A 15608-nucleotide genomic window follows, 5' to 3' on the forward strand; every position below is an offset into this window, starting at 1 on the left:
ATAAAAGTTGACAAACGATGGCGCATCGTCCAGACAAACGACTTCAGAGAATAAGATGGCGGTTAGGAACACTAAGGTAAAAAAGAAAACCTAACGTTTCTTCAATCCTTCCATGATTCTTTTTTCATTTTTAAAGTTTGTTGACACAGAATTGCACCACTTGGTCGGTAAAACATGATCATTGGTGCAAATAGCGTGGGTGAATAACTTCTTGATAAAACCATACAATTGGTGTCAATATTAACAGCCTGACACAATGCAGCTGGTTCCGTCGCTTGACTTGAAGTTTGCATACGTAAACAAGCATCCAACGCAAAAGTACGCCCACACGGAAATAAATCCAACTTGACACATCCCAATGTGTGTAACGTTTATCTACTACACGGCAGCCCTCAAATTCGTAAAGGCAATCGTGTTTGTGTTTCAATCTTTTTCCTCAGCTTAACTTCCGTGGACCTTCTGCCTCCTATTTTAGTCATAAGTGGTCTTTCATGATACACGCCCTTCAACGATTTCGATTCTTTCTTAACTTGGGGTAATTTTCATTTCAACCCTCGTAAACATAATAAATGATTACGTCGATCCGGGTCAAAGTCTGACGGTGACGCTGGATTTGTCCCGCAATAATTCACTTCTGAATGATAAACAAGTATTTTGAAACAAGATGTGCACCGGTACCTTTTGATAAAGAGGGCGCTCTTTACAATTTCCGTGTACCAATTGCAGGTACATGTGTATACATACTCGATATTTTTTAAGGGGTGGGATGGGGGCTGATCTATTGCGTTATCCGATTTTCTCTTTTCAAGCTAAATCAGCGAGATTTATAAGGTGTTATAAGGATGATACTAATGGATGCAACATTAAATGTACAGCTTAAAGAATTCATAGTAAAACTACAGCAAGACATTCGGGATGAGGCAATGGATCTGATTGCACAAGACAACTACAACACAGCTGTCATGTATCTCAATCGTGGCATCGACATCAGCGGGTAAATCTTAAAGGACCATTTACTATGTTTTTTAATCCATGTAATCTTTAAACAACTTAATTTTTAAATGTTCGTGTTTTAAGGATCTTTTGGTTTTCATGCTAATTTGAAGGTTCCATATTCATGAGCGAAGCCATTGTGACACGTAAAGGCACATTAAGCTTCAGTGTTACATCTGCTTCATAATTCGAAGTTTCCATATTCATGAGCGAAGCCATTGTGACTCTTGAGGCTTCAGTGCTGCATCTGCTTTATGCTAATTCGAACTTTCCATATTCATAAGCAAAACCGAAAATTCGTGATTACCATGATGAAACTTAAAGCCACGTTCAAATTACTTGGCCACGGCTTGAAATTACACACGGGTCTATGGGAAGTGGTGGCAGCCGCTGTCAACGACTTGTGTGTAATTTTCAGCCGCAGTCAAGTAATTCGGACACGGCCTTATAAGCCCGGGTGAGGCTCTATGCGAATGCGGATGCGAAGCGAATTTGACGTCATGAAACATTCGCTGCGAAATTCGTCCGAGTTGATTATGTTCAACTTTTACGAATTCGCAACGCGAATACTTGCCATCACGTCACAAATTCGCGTTCGCTTTTCGCTTTCGCGCCGAGGATGAACCGGGCTTAATAAGGCAGTATGAGTGTCAGTGTTGCGTGTGCTTTATGCTAATCCGAATTTTCCATGTTCACATGAGCGAAACCATGATGACACTTAAGACAGATTGTGAACGCCTTCACGTGAGATGAAATCCTGGTCCGTTGTTGATTTTTTAATTAAGAATGTGAAAAAAAGTACAAGTCTGTAAAAGTCTGTATTCCTTTGCCTAAACAAAATACAGCCCGTGCTTAAAGTGCAATGCAGTGGAATCGTTTTGTAACCGCAATCCTGGAAATGTACCTTTGTGATCCATGTAACTTTATTTGTTGACTTCATATTGCCATTTTTTGCGTGCCTTATTGGTTTTTATAGCAAATGCAAATATCCATATCTATGATCAAAACTGTGATATCATTCAAGGCAGAAACTTCAGTTCAAAGCTTCAGCATCATAAATCCACCAGAATTTTAGTGGTTTGCTGTGGTCATTGTTCGGCCGGCTTTCATATTCATTCTTGTTTCAGTCACTAAGCTTGCTCCATGTTTAAGGAGAATTAAGGAGAATTTTGGGTTCAGCTTACAGAGAAAAATCTTAATCTGAAGAGTGTGTTCCTATAGTGAATCACAGCCACAGCGCCCTCGTTTGGCAGGAAGAGCATGAAACATTTTTTCATGTTTAAAAAAGGTGCCCTTTCCAAAAAAAAATTGACCAAAAGGGATGTCTCGTATCATTAAAAACAAAATACATTTGAGAGGAATGGATATGTGCTACAACTATGTTCCAGTGTAAAATTCAACGACTGCCAATGACTTGATTAAGGCCTTAATACATACAAAAGGCCTCCATATATACAAAATGTCATTGTTATAGATCCGGATCTATGAAAAATGACTTTGGTAACATGGTATTCAAATACTGGGATGGTGTGTCAAGGTTACATAGCAACCTCAACCACGGCAGCATGCATGGCTACAGAGACGGCACATACACAAAGGCCTTCCAGATTGCGTGTGTGTGTGAGCGCATTCATATTGCTCCTCGTTAAACCATGGTGTTCCGGACGAACATTTATGAATGAGCGTTTGTTTACAATCTTTTAAGTGTCGATGGAGGGCGCTGTTTTCCAGTAACCAAGCAACGTACGGAAGTGAAACGAGACATGTCGCTTGTGAGTTTGTGAAGAATTATTGTCAGAAATCACTTCGTTTCTGGAGAAATGTAGTAATTTGAGGCCACAAACCTAGGTGATAATTGCCTCCACGGCCTGCTGAGTAAGGATCACTTTGATTAAGCTGTGTAAGAACTGCCATTTGGTTTTGTACCGGTCGCTTTGTCGTCGCTTACATGTAATCTGCAAATCACATATTCGGGGGGATATTCGCTTGTCGTTATAACTATCGTTGGATCATTCTTGTGTTGTTTGACTGTTAAATATTTCGAAGGTTCATCGTACTACATTGTCGCGTGACTGTATGCATGGCCACCTAAGTGTCTTGTTGATTAGTACAGCAAACTACAGAGTGTATAACATTTGCAGTGTACGACTTTGGAGGCATTTCATGTACTGTGCGATATTGGAGATCATCACTGTGTGAGCATTATCTTTTAACAGATGTGAGAATTACATGTAACTGTGCCAATGCTCTAGAGATAAAGATTACTCACAATCCTGACAGTTTGTTGAATAAATGATGAACATAAGACATATGTGTGTTTGCAGTAAACTGTTAAACAAGCGCCACTAACAGACAGTGGTCGTTAGTGAATTTACACAGCCTAACCCCCCCCCCTCATTTTCCGTACAAAACCAAAGGTGTACTAACTGAACACTGTACACTATTGTGACTGTAAGTGACTTTAAGCTGCATTGTGAGTGAATAATTATAAACAGCAAAGATGAGTAACCCTGGGAGTTTGCACGACAGTTTGGACCAAGAAACAGCAAGCAGGGAAAAGCTAGTGAAGCTCCATAAATTTCGTGGTGGCCATGCTTCGAACATTAAAAGAAAATATAAAGATTTCCAAATTTCTGTGGACACGAAGCTTGATTTGGAGACTGTTAGAAATAGACTGGCCTCATTAGAGTCTGCAGTTGTAAAATATCAGGAAGTCCATGCAGACTGTGTTTGCCTAGCATCAGAGGTGGACAAGGACAAGCTGCCGAAATATGAAGAAGACTTAAATGAAATCGAAGAACTCATGAAGGCGGCTTGCAATACATACAGTGAACTGGTCATTGATCTGAAAGACGACGTAGCCCCGAACGACAACATAGCCCCGAACGATAGTGCTTCGCAGTACAGCACGAGTGTTACAGCCCGGTCGACCGCATCAAGTGCCAGAGCCAAGGTTGCAGCCAAAAGGGCAGCACTCCATGTCAAGGCCAAGTTCCTGAAACGACAGCAGGAGTTGGAGCTTGAGCAACTGAAGCAGAAAATCCAGATGGATGAACAGTTGCTGAAACACAAAGCTGCAATGGAGTCCCTGCAGCTTGAAACAGAGATGGAGATAGCTATTGCGGAGGAGGAAGCATTAGCCAAGTTCACTGACCCCCCACTGCACAACGGTGAAGCGGAGAACCAGGCAGCCACTGGTGATCATGCAGTCTTGAACTCGGAACCAGACTGTGGTGAAGGAGGGTTACCAGTTCAGCAACCCTTATCCACCAATGCTGCAGCACAGATACCGACAACAGACTGTCCAAGGAGTAACGACGTTCAAAACTCCAAGCTTAACCCACTTGCAAAGGCTTGGCCGACTCCCTCAAAGGAACCGGAAGGTGTTTTCCTAACACTGCAGCGTCAGATGTTAGATGTTATGAACCTTCCGAAGACCAGTTTGATGTCCTTTGATGGCAACCCCATGAACTACTGGGCGTTCATGAAATCGTTCGACAGTTGTGTGGGGAATTCGTCTGTCAGCGATGGAGCCAAGTTGAACAGACTGTTCGAGTACTGCAAGGGAAAAGCAGCTCGCGTCATCCAGCCATGCGCAATGATGAAACCTTTAGAGGGTTATGCCAAGGTACGGACACTCCTGAAGGAGAGATTCGGCAATGAATTCAAGATATCGCAGGCCTGGGTCGACAGAGTATGCGAGGGCCCTGTTCTCAAATCGAACAGTGCCGAAGCCCTGCAAGATTTTGCTGATGATGTCCAAGGCTGCATGGAGACGCTTAAAGCCATGAACAAGCTCAATGAGATTGACTCTCGTATGAGGATGGTAAAAATTGTGGAACGGTTACCATTCTTCCTGCAGTCCAGATGGCGTAAAGATGCAGTGAAGACAGTTGAAGCAACTGGTGACTACCCAAACATCAACAGGCTGGCCAAATTCCTGAATGTGGCTGCCAACGAGGCCAATGACCCCGTATTTGGATCCCTCAACACCAAGTACAAGGACTCAAAACCACCAACAAGCAGACCCGGAAATCCAAGGCGAGGGACAACTTTCAATGTCCATGCCAAAGACGGCATGACACAACAGTCATCAGAGTCAAAGAAGTTTGGCACATCATCAGGGAGAGACGGACAGTCAAGGCCGTGCCATCTTTGCAGAGGAAATCATCGTCTTGACGCCTGTGATGACTTCAAGAAAATGTCCCCGCAGAAGCGAATGGAGGTGGTGAAAGGTAAAAGGCTCTGCTTCAACTGCTTGCTGGCAAGTAACCATGTAGCTCGATGGTGCAGGAAGAAGAGCGGTTGTGATAAAGAGGGATGTACCCGACGACATGCCAGTTTGCTGCATGATGCGATGCAGTATGCCACCAGTGTGACAGATCAGAAGGATGCACAGGGTGGAGGTGGAACCAAGGCTGACTCACCAACCGTGGGTGCCAAAAGCTGTGTATGCGGTCCTTCTGAAAGAGAACCAGTGAAGGTAGTCCTGCCCATAGTGACGGTGAATGTCAGAGGTAAAGGCCAACGCAGCTTTGTCCAGACTCATGCACTTCTCGATCCTGGCAGTAACAAAACATTTTGCTCCCAAGCTCTGCTCGACAAGATGGGCCTTGAGGGAGAGAAAACCAACCTGTCCCTTGAAACGCTCAATGATGGAAGCGATGCTGAAGCCTTTCAGGTGGCTTTGGAGGTGACTGGAACCATTGGGAAGATGCGGAAAATGGAGGTCATCCAACTACCGAGAGTGTATGCCCTGGCCAAATTCCCAGAGCTGAAGAGTTGTGTGGCCACATCAGCTGACACAAAACAATGGCAGCACCTTCAAGACATTGACATACCCCGGATGGACGAGACTGAAGTCACCATACTGGTGGGACAAGACGTTCCACAGGCATTGATACCGCTGGAAGTGAGACGAGGCAATGCTGGCGAGCCTTATGCAACGAGAACTGCACTTGGATGGACCGTCAATGGACCGATCGGTGGGGAGCTGCACCATGGGAAGGCTGAGTGCAATTTCATACAAGCATGCGCGAAGCCAGAGGTCAGCCTTGATGCCCAAGTCGAACAGTTCTGGAAGCTCGACACACCCCAAGTGCTGGCAGCAAGCGTTCCTAGTGCTGGCAGCAAGCGTTCCTCAGATGTCTGTCAATGACAAGAAAGCGATTGATGTGTGGGACTGCTCTCTGACTATGGTGACACGCACTATCAGATGGACATCCCCTTCAAGGTTCTGCCCCACAGTTGCCAAATAACAGATCCCTTGCTGAGAAGAGGCTGCAGAGTCTTGGACGACGTCTTGCCAAGAACCCTGAAATGCACGGTAGATACAAGACTGAAATCGAGAATCTACTGGACAAGGGATATGCGGAACGTGTGCTGAGCAGTGACATTGATGCTTCGCCTGGTGGGACCTGGTATTTGCCTCATCATAATGTGGTCAACCCCAACAAGCCTGAGAAACTCCGCATAGTCTTTGACTGTGCTGCTGAATATGCAGGAACATCTCTGAACAAGAATGTTATGCAAGGCCTCGACATGACCAACAAGCTGATTGGCGTATTGGTGAGGTTCAGAGAGCAAAGAGTAGCAGTTATGGGTGATATAGAGGCGATGTTTTACCAGGTCAAGGTGACTCCATCCCACAGAGATGTTCTGAGATTCTTGTGGTGGAGAGATGGAGACATAGCCAACCAGCCTGAAGTCTTCAGAATGGCAGTCCATCTCTTCGGAGGTGTTTGGTGCCCAAGCTGTGCAAGTTATGCTCTCCACAGAACGGCCGAAGACCACAAGGACGAATTTGACCCTGAAGTCATCACCACTGTGATGGAAAACTTCTACGCTGATGACTGCTTGAAGTCAGTGGAGAATGACGAGAAGGCCATGAAGTTGGTGGAACAACTGTGCAAGCTGCTATCTATGGGTGGTTTTCGGCTAACCAAATGGTTGTCAAACAGTCGGAAGCTCATCGAATCCATCCCGCTGGAGGAAAGAGCCAAGAGCGCTAAAGAAGTCGACCTGGACAATGGATTACTACCTGTTGAGAGAGCTCTTGGAGTGCACTGGGATACACACACGGATGTTCTTGGTATCAAAATAAAGCCAAAAGAGAAGGGTTACACCAGAAGAGGTCTTCTGAGCATCGTGAGTTCTGTATATGATCCACTTGGATTCGTGTGCCCATTTGTGCTCCAAGCAAAGAAGATATTCCAAGATGAGTGCAAGAGAGGAAAAGACTGGGATGACGAACTAGAGCCAGGAAACCTTGAGCAGTGGATGAAGTGGCTGCAGGGTCTACCCAAGCTGGAAGAATTCAGTGTTCCCAGGTGTATCGTACCTCGAGAGTTTGGGACACCCACCAGTGTACAGCTACATCACTTCTGCGATGTGTCTATGGTTGCTTATGGAGCAGTATCGTACATCAGGCTGGTAGACAACCGGGGACATATCCACACCTCATTCTTGATGGGAAAATCAAGACTGGCTCCCATGAAGTCGATGACCATTCCACGACTTGAGCTCTCGGCAGCAGTCATGGCAGTGCGGATGGACAGTATTCTGCAACGTGAAATGAGGCTGGAGGTTCAGAGTACCACATTTTGGACTGATAGCCAGATTGTCTTGCAATACATCAAGAATACCTCGAAGAGATTCCAGACCTTCGTCACCAACAGAGTGAATGTCATTCACGATGGTTCGCTGCCAGCTCAATGGAGGTATGTGGATACACGCTCTAACCCAGCAGATGACGCCTCCAGAGGGCTTGATGCCAAGCAGATTTTATGCCAACCAAGATGGAAACAGGGTCCGGCGTTCCTGTCAGCAGATGAGACAGCTTGGTCAGTGGAGCCTGAAGCAAGTCCGGACCTGCTCCAAGATGACAAGGAAGTCAAGCATGAGGCAAAGACCTGTGCTGTTGAGGCAGTTGCCCCAGACGATCTCATCAACACACTGCTGAAGAGGTATTCGAGCTGGCTTCGCTTGAAGAAGACAGTGGCGTGGTTGTTGCGTTTCAAGGCGTGGCTCCGCAATCACAGACAGCAGGAACCGGAAGTGTCCTTACAGGTTCACGACTTACAGGCAGCTGAGAAGGCAATCATTGCACACCTGCAGGAGAAGCACTTTGGTGAGGAAGTGCGTGCTTTGAAAACAAACGGGACCATTTCCAGGAAGAGCGCCGTATACAGCCTGGACCCTGTGGTGGATGATGATGGTCTGCTGCGAGTTGGAGGGAGGTTAAAGATGGCGCCACTCACAGAACAAGCAAAGCACCCACTGATAGTACCCAGAGAACACCATGTAACTGAGCTCATCATCAGACACTACCATGAGAGGAAGTCAGCACACTCGGGGAGGGAGTATGTGCTGTGCCTGACGAGGGAGCGCTTTTGGATTCCTAGAGCGCGCCCACTCATCAACAGAGTACTTCGTGACTGTGTTGTCTGCAGGAGGATCAGAGGAAAAACATGTGCCCAGAGAATGGCTGACCTACCTAAAGGCGTCTGGGAACGCCAAATCAGAACAGTACGCAAGGTCATCAACTCTCTGCTCAAGGACCAAGTGCTGGATGATGAGCGATTGGATACCTTATTTTGTGAGGTGGAATCCGTTGTGAATGGACGCCCAGTCACTCCTGTCTCCGATAGTCCCGATGATGCAGAAACTCTGACCCCAAACCACCTGCTGCTGCTCAGAGCTGGCCAGCCTGCACCTACAGGGAACTTCATCAAGCAGGATGCGTATGGACGGCGCTGGAGACATGTGCAGCTGCTTGCAGATCAGTTCTGGAAGCGCTGGATACGCGAGTATCTCCCAACTCTACAGCTGAGGAGAAAGTGGATAGATCCCCAGAGGAACGTGGTCGCAGGAGACACTGTACTGATCATGGAGGAGACTACACCAAGGAGGAACTGGCCCTTGGGACTCATCACGAGGACATTTCCAGGCAAGGATGGACTTGTGAGGACGGCTGAGGTGAAGACTCGCCAGAACATTGTGGTCAGACCTGTCGACAAGCTCTGCCTGCTTGAGTCAGCTGACTGAGATTTTAAACAATCAGGATTGAAGGCTAGAATAATGCCTCCTGATTGGGAGTGTACGACATGCTCTGCTCTTAAAATCTCAGTATTCACCAGGTTTTTGCTACTCTGCCACAAAGCCCAAGAGACAGTTTACATTTTGATTTATCTTAATTTTGTGAGATATAATGTTCGGAACCAGTTGACAGATGTCTTTAAACTTTGATCTCAAATGTATATGTAGTTTATGTATTGCCAGAGAGTCGGTGGTACTTAAGTTTTGTATGTTTATTGTTTAAGTATTTGTTAATGTTCACTTGTTAATGTTCGCATTTAAGGGGTCGGGATGTTCCGGACGAAAATTTATGAATGAGCGTTTGTTAACAATCTTGTAAGTGTCGATGGAGGGCGCTGTTTTCCAGTAACCAAGCAACGTACGGAAGTGAAACGAGACATGTCGCTTGTGAGTTTGTGAAGAATTATTGTCAGAAATCACTTCGTTTCTGGAGAAATGTAGTTATTTGAGGCCACAAACCTAGGTGATAATTGCTTCCACGGCCTGCTGAGTAAGGATCACTTTGATTAAGCTGTGTAAGAACTGCCATTTGGTTTTGTACTGGTCGCTTTGTCGTCGCTTACATGTAATCTGCAAATCACATATTCGGGGGGATATTCGCTTGTCGTTATAATTATCGTTGGATCATTCTTGTGTTGTTTGACTGTTAAATATTTCGAAGGTTCATCGTACTACATTGTCGCGTGACTGTATGCATGGCCACCTAAGTGTCTTGTTGACTAGTACAGCAAACTACAGAGTGTATAACATTTGCAGTGTACGACTTTGGAGGCATTTCATGTACTGTGCGATATTGGAGATCATCACTGTGTGAGCATTATCTTTTAACAGATGTGAGAATTACATGTAACTGTGCCAATGCTCTGGAGATAAAGATTACTCACAATCCTGACAGTTTGTTGAATAAATGATGAACATAAGACATATGTGTGTTTGCAGTAAACTGTTAAACAAGCGCCACTAACAGACAGTGGTCGTTAGTGAATTTACACAGCCTAAATCCCCCACACATGGCTTATACAGTTCATGAATCATGAGTCATGAGTTATGGAACGCGGGTCGTGCAAGTAGTGAAATCATTTCTAATATTACATGTAGGCCTACTCTTCTTTTGATGAGTTATATCCGTACAAATTGTAGTGTTTGCAATCCGTTTGTATGCTTCTTCGACGAGACGGTTCCTCTTGCTACACGACAACCGATGCCCAACTGCTCATCCTTCGCTCACAGTGTGCCAACAAACTGGTCAGAGCCGTCTTTTGATTTTTTTTTTATATTGGCATCAATACTTCTGAACTAGCATTTGAAATGATACTTTGATAAACGAGCGACGATTTCTTTGGGGGGGGCAGGGACGGGGGGGGGGGGGCAATGGCTTGACTATCGATGCGTTGGGTGTTGGGGGGGGGGGGGCTGGAAGCTTCCTTTATCCTCGGGAGTGCTGTTTAAACTTGAATGTACATACAACATACACATGTACTCATGTAAATGTATTCATGAATGGGCGTGATAACGTCAGCCGGTGAAAATATCTATTCGTTTGTACACCGCTTTTTATCGGTTGCTTCATGTGTGCGTTAGGCCTACCACTCAGGACTCAAGACTCATTGAATTTCAAGAAAATGGGTCATGTATCTATATTAACACAATGTACAAACATTTACGTATTCACCGGGCGATGGGGCCGTGCCGCCCCCCCCCCCTCTTTCCCGGCGAGCAATTGACCCCCACCGGCAGAAAAAAGCATGTTTTAATACATACTTATGTATTTGTTTTTCATTGTAGTGTGCCCCCCCCCTATAGTTAGTGCTATGGCCCCTATAATGCCCGGAGCTGTTGACGGCGCGGGGGATGTCAAAGGGGTCCAAACTCGTACCCCCTTGGTCCGCAAAAATAGGAAAATCATGCAGGAAAAAAGTAGCCATGCCTGCTACCCCCTGACAGCTAACCCCGCCCCCCTTTGAGCCAATTTTGGATCCGCCCCTGTAAAGTTGTACAAATAAATACAACATTTGCAAACATCAAAAAATAAAACTACCAAATCATTTTGAAAAACCTTGCTGGACTGTTAGTGAATGACAGTGTAAAGTATCCTGTAAAATCATGGCACCTGGTATACTGTCATTTTCAAGAAAAGTGGTATTTTTGTATCAATTTCCAACGCTGATCGGCCGACCAGCGTTGGAAAAAGCTGGCTTTTTTCAAATACTGGCCCCAGTTGACCATCGCACTTGTTTGCAATCGATTACACACCTATGAACGGGTACAAGCCAGCTAGACTGGTTCCCTGACCTTACAATTCCCCAATATATGTAAACTGCTCTGTTTCTTCTTAAATGGAGTCAGGGAACCAGACTACAGGAAAATGATTGTTTTTCTTGGTTTTTATAACATTTTCGAACCCAAAACCTAAAAAAAGTCAGTGTAACTATATTTGCTATATATTTCAAACCCCCCAATTCCATCCATTTCTGAAAATTACAGCAAAAGCAAATGATGTATATTCCCTTTAAGACATGAAGAAGATTGAGGTAACATTGGGATATATTAATGGTGCATCGCCATTGGTGTCCCCTGCCCAATGTTATTGGGGGTGGAGTGTGTGTGTGTGTGTGTGAAGGGGGGGGGGAGACATGCTCCTCGCCCTCCCGAACTCGCCGCCCTTGGTTTGAATGAAATTGATAGTTAGTATTTTTTTAGCTGTTTAAACGAAAATGTAAATCATTTGCAATTCAGCCCTTGGCTGCGATTCATGATGCTTTATAATAAACCAATTTGAATTGAATTGAATAGTTCCATTCCAAAGGTAAGATTTAGTCATTATCACAGTGTAACTAATTAACAAGGAAAACTTGGTATGGTATATTTATTCATATTATCACATTGTGACCCAAAGGTCAAAGTGCATGATAATGTACAATATTCAAAAACATCAAAATCACGGTAAACATGAATTAAACAAATACATACAGAGAAATAACCCATATAAGTAGGTCAAGAATCAAGACTAATAAAATTAGTACATTGCACATACACATATAGATTTGTCTGCCTCAAATCTTAAAAAAGAAATCTCACCAATGGAAGTCATGTACTTCCTCCCATTATACCATCATGCACAACATAAATTATTCAAATTTATGATTATGAATACAAATCTAGTTTACAGAAAGTCCCATTTAAATTTGTGATAAAGCCGAGCTTGTCTTCCACATTTCGTGATGATGGCAGTTAACATCTTAACTTCGTTCCGTGAAGGTAACGACACATCTTTACTCTTTGTTTAAAAAAAGCAAAATATCACAGGTCTTTTTCTTCTGAAAATCATCACGCATGTTTGTAAATTAGGTTGTCTTTTACAGGGATATTCTCAAGCAGCAATACAGGATGCCGAAAACGGTACGTGCAAAATTGTTGTTTCAAACTGATAAAGCAATTAAAATTCTACAAAATTGAAATATAAATAGAAACAATTGTTACTGAAAGGCATATAATCATTTGCATTGATCTCAAAAGTAATCTACTGAATAATCAAAAAGCTTACTTGAAGCTTGTATCGGTACTAAACAACCCGTGAAATTATTCCGTCTGGCGTGCTGTTAATTGTGAGAAATAAGAAATGAGAAATGTAGGTGATTTCCAACGACCAGTCTTTTAACTGATTTGGGGAAATGCTATGGAAGGAATCGTGTTTCGACATCAAAAGGTTGTCATTGCTTTTCACTGTTTTCTCGAAATGTGTAATACTATCCGCCGAACTGAAACTTCAAAGTGTGTTTTTTTTTGGTAACGAGCAAAAAGCAATAGATTCGATATGCCTTTAACATTCAAACAAAGATAATACTCCAACTCGCGGTCAGTGTCAACAGTGAACTTTTTCTTGAAAAAATAAAGTGGTTTTGTTACAGATATCTGCCCTTGCAGTGTAAGAAAACTAATTGATCAATGCATACGATGAATGTAATCACTTTGTAATTAACAAAAGGCAGTTTTCAGATTGTAAGTAACGTCTTTGCAATGCTTCACACTTTTTACGTCGTCTTCTCAGTCTGGCGATCTAAAACAAAAACAAAACAGAAACATAAAAACACGACAAAAGATTAGTTCCTATCCGAAACAAGGTAACCGGGTGTTGGAAGGGTTCACGGAAGAAAAATTTAGTTGCATTAAATTCATCTTATTATAGTTGTGGTCCTAACAATTCGACTGTTACTAAACTATGTAGCTTTGTATATCAACGGATACTCCATCCCTGCCAGGGTCGAGTTAGTCAAAGCCAAGTACGCATTTGCCTGTGCAGAAGGGGGTCAATGTCTGGTGGAATTCCAAGAATTCTTGCTCTATCAAGTCCCACAAAAGGTAAGACGGTGAAAATAAACTTAAACCTATCCTTTTTCTTTCAGAGAAAATTTCCTTCAAAACAGATATTTCAATGGCAGTTTTTTTCTTTCGATTAATGGGCCAAATACATGAAGGCCTATAGAAAATGATGTAATTTTGTATTTCTGTTTTTCTTAGTGTAGATTTGGGGAGAAGTGGAGTTTCCAGATTGACTCTTCTTGTGTTATTTTGTTTTTGAAGAAAAAGCATTGATTTTATGTCTTGTGTCCTGGGCTTTCAGACGGTGATATAATCTCCATACAGCCTTCACCTTTTAGACGAAAAATTTCATGAAAAAACAACAACAAAAATTAGTGGGTTTTTTTTGTATAATGTACAGGTTAAAGAAAATCCAGAAGTGGGGAATATCATACGACAGTTTGAAGCCGCCTTGGACCCCATGGCTTCGATGCCTCCGACCAGTAGGGCAACCACTGCCAACCAAGCGGCCCTCTGTCTCGAAACACCTGCGCCGAATTTGACTCCATTTCACAAAGAAAACAGTGCTGAGAACAACTCGGTAAAAGGACTAGATATGTAGAAATCTATACTCATGATGTTCGGGGTTTAATTCAATTTGACAATTTTCCAAATCAATCTTTCGTGTCAATAAATGTATTGTATCATACTGTATCAAGTAGATATTGTGGAAAGCTTAATACTGTATGATGTAGTGGAAGCCTTTAAATTTTTGTTTTTGTTAGAAAATCATTCATAAAGATAAACAAAAATTCAAAAGAAACAAAATGGCAAGAATTTACATTGTCCATATTGGTGATTCTGAAAAGGGCAACACTCTCGACTTGTCGGGTTAACATAAGAAACGTTAACAGCAATTGAATATGAGCTTATTTTCCTTACTTTTTATAATCACATCGGCATGATTAACCTATCCGTTGAGTCAAGATTCGTGTTTTTTTTTAGATCAAGTATGCTCTTGCTTTAAAATTTGCGTTTAGGCCTCAGAAGTCATGCTGAAATTAAAGGTGACCCCTCGTTATTCACTTTGTCTTAAACACGGTTTCTATTGTAGGAAAACAGTGACATGTCATGCAGACGAAAAGAAAGAGGACAAGTGGGATGTACAACCGTTGGCACACATCCACACTCTGAAAAGAACACAACGAATGGTGAGTCAGTCTTTGGATTTTCATTTTTTTCCACTTCAAATCTGCTCGAACCACCACGAAATGGCCAGTTAATTTGAATTGTTAATGGCCTTTAAATGGTGATCTTTCAATAGTTTCCTGAACTATTTTAAAAGATATACTGTTGGTTTTTCTCCATGAAACAGTGAATAATGATTCGATTGGATTTCTCTTACAGAGTTGTCACAAGTCACCCCACCACCGCTATCACCATCACCACCAGCAACATCAACACCACAGCAACCTTTACCTCCCCCTCCAGCAGTATCAGCGCCACCCCCACCACTACCATCACCGCCACCACCACCATCTTTGCCCCAAACAGCTCTTTCTTCACCACCTTTATCATCACCGACCCAATCATTACCGTCTCCTCGTTGCTCTGAGCTGGAAAATAGCGCCACACCACAGAGCAAAACACAGACTCCGACAGCGGCCGACGAGGAGACCAACAAGGATTCACTAGTTTCACCACCAGAGATTGCTACATCTGAACCGGCGGAGATTTCCAAGACAGCAAATGACTTGGGCTGTAGCCAGGAAGGAGAATTCCAAATCGTTCAATCAAGTGTCAAGTAAGGATAAAACACAGAACGTGGTAGCTGTAGGCTATGCGTTTGCTTGTCGTATGCTATAGTATTGAGTACTGAATGTTTGGAGTGTCCCATTAATAAGGGTTCATTTCATGAAACTGGTAGCACAATTTACAAATGAAAATGTTAAACTGCATTTAGGAAGGTTTCATATAAATTAAAATGTGATCGAAGTCATTACACATTGTCTAAAAATGGACTTCCATAATGATTTATGTACTTGTGGCTAAATTGAGAACTTGGTTAATATACTCCCGATCTTTTTTGTTTAGGAAAAAGAAACTTCCCTATGCAAAAGCAGCGAGTATCGCCGCCGCCTCTATTCCCATCTTCAACCCTCTCCCGCTGTACGTGTGTGGAGAGTGCTTCGCAACCAAAAAATCCAAGTTGGTTTTGA

At 43.3% G+C, this 15608-nt stretch overlaps 2 protein-coding genes and 1 long non-coding RNA gene across 3 annotated transcripts; all 3 read left to right on the forward strand.

Moving 5' to 3' along the window:
- Positions 1–6312: 6312 nt before the first annotated feature.
- LOC119723185 lies at positions 6313–9039 on the forward strand. The gene has a single exon (XM_038193744.1). The coding sequence runs from the start codon at positions 6313–6315 to the stop codon at positions 9037–9039; it is 2727 nt and encodes a 908-aa protein (XP_038049672.1).
- A 1218-nt stretch (positions 9040–10257) lies between these two features.
- On the forward strand, positions 10258–13858 carry LOC119722660. Its single transcript, XR_005270467.1, has 4 exons — positions 10258–10335; positions 12453–12489; positions 13316–13449; positions 13811–13858. It is a non-coding gene; the product is annotated as an uncharacterized LOC119722660 (long non-coding RNA).
- Positions 13854–15197, forward strand: LOC119722659 (classical arabinogalactan protein 9-like). Its single transcript, XM_038192892.1, has 3 exons — positions 13854–13990; positions 14504–14600; positions 14797–15197. The coding sequence occupies exons 1-3, from the start codon at positions 13871–13873 to the stop codon at positions 15195–15197; spliced, it is 618 nt and encodes a 205-aa protein (XP_038048820.1). The 5' UTR covers positions 13854–13870.
- The last annotated feature ends 411 nt before the right edge of the window (positions 15198–15608 follow it).

This window comes from Patiria miniata, unplaced genomic scaffold, assembly GCF_015706575.1.
Source record: "Patiria miniata isolate m_02_andy unplaced genomic scaffold, ASM1570657v1 HiC_scaffold_16, whole genome shotgun sequence".
In the NCBI taxonomy this organism is placed as follows: Eukaryota; Metazoa; Echinodermata; class Asteroidea; order Valvatida; family Asterinidae; genus Patiria; species Patiria miniata.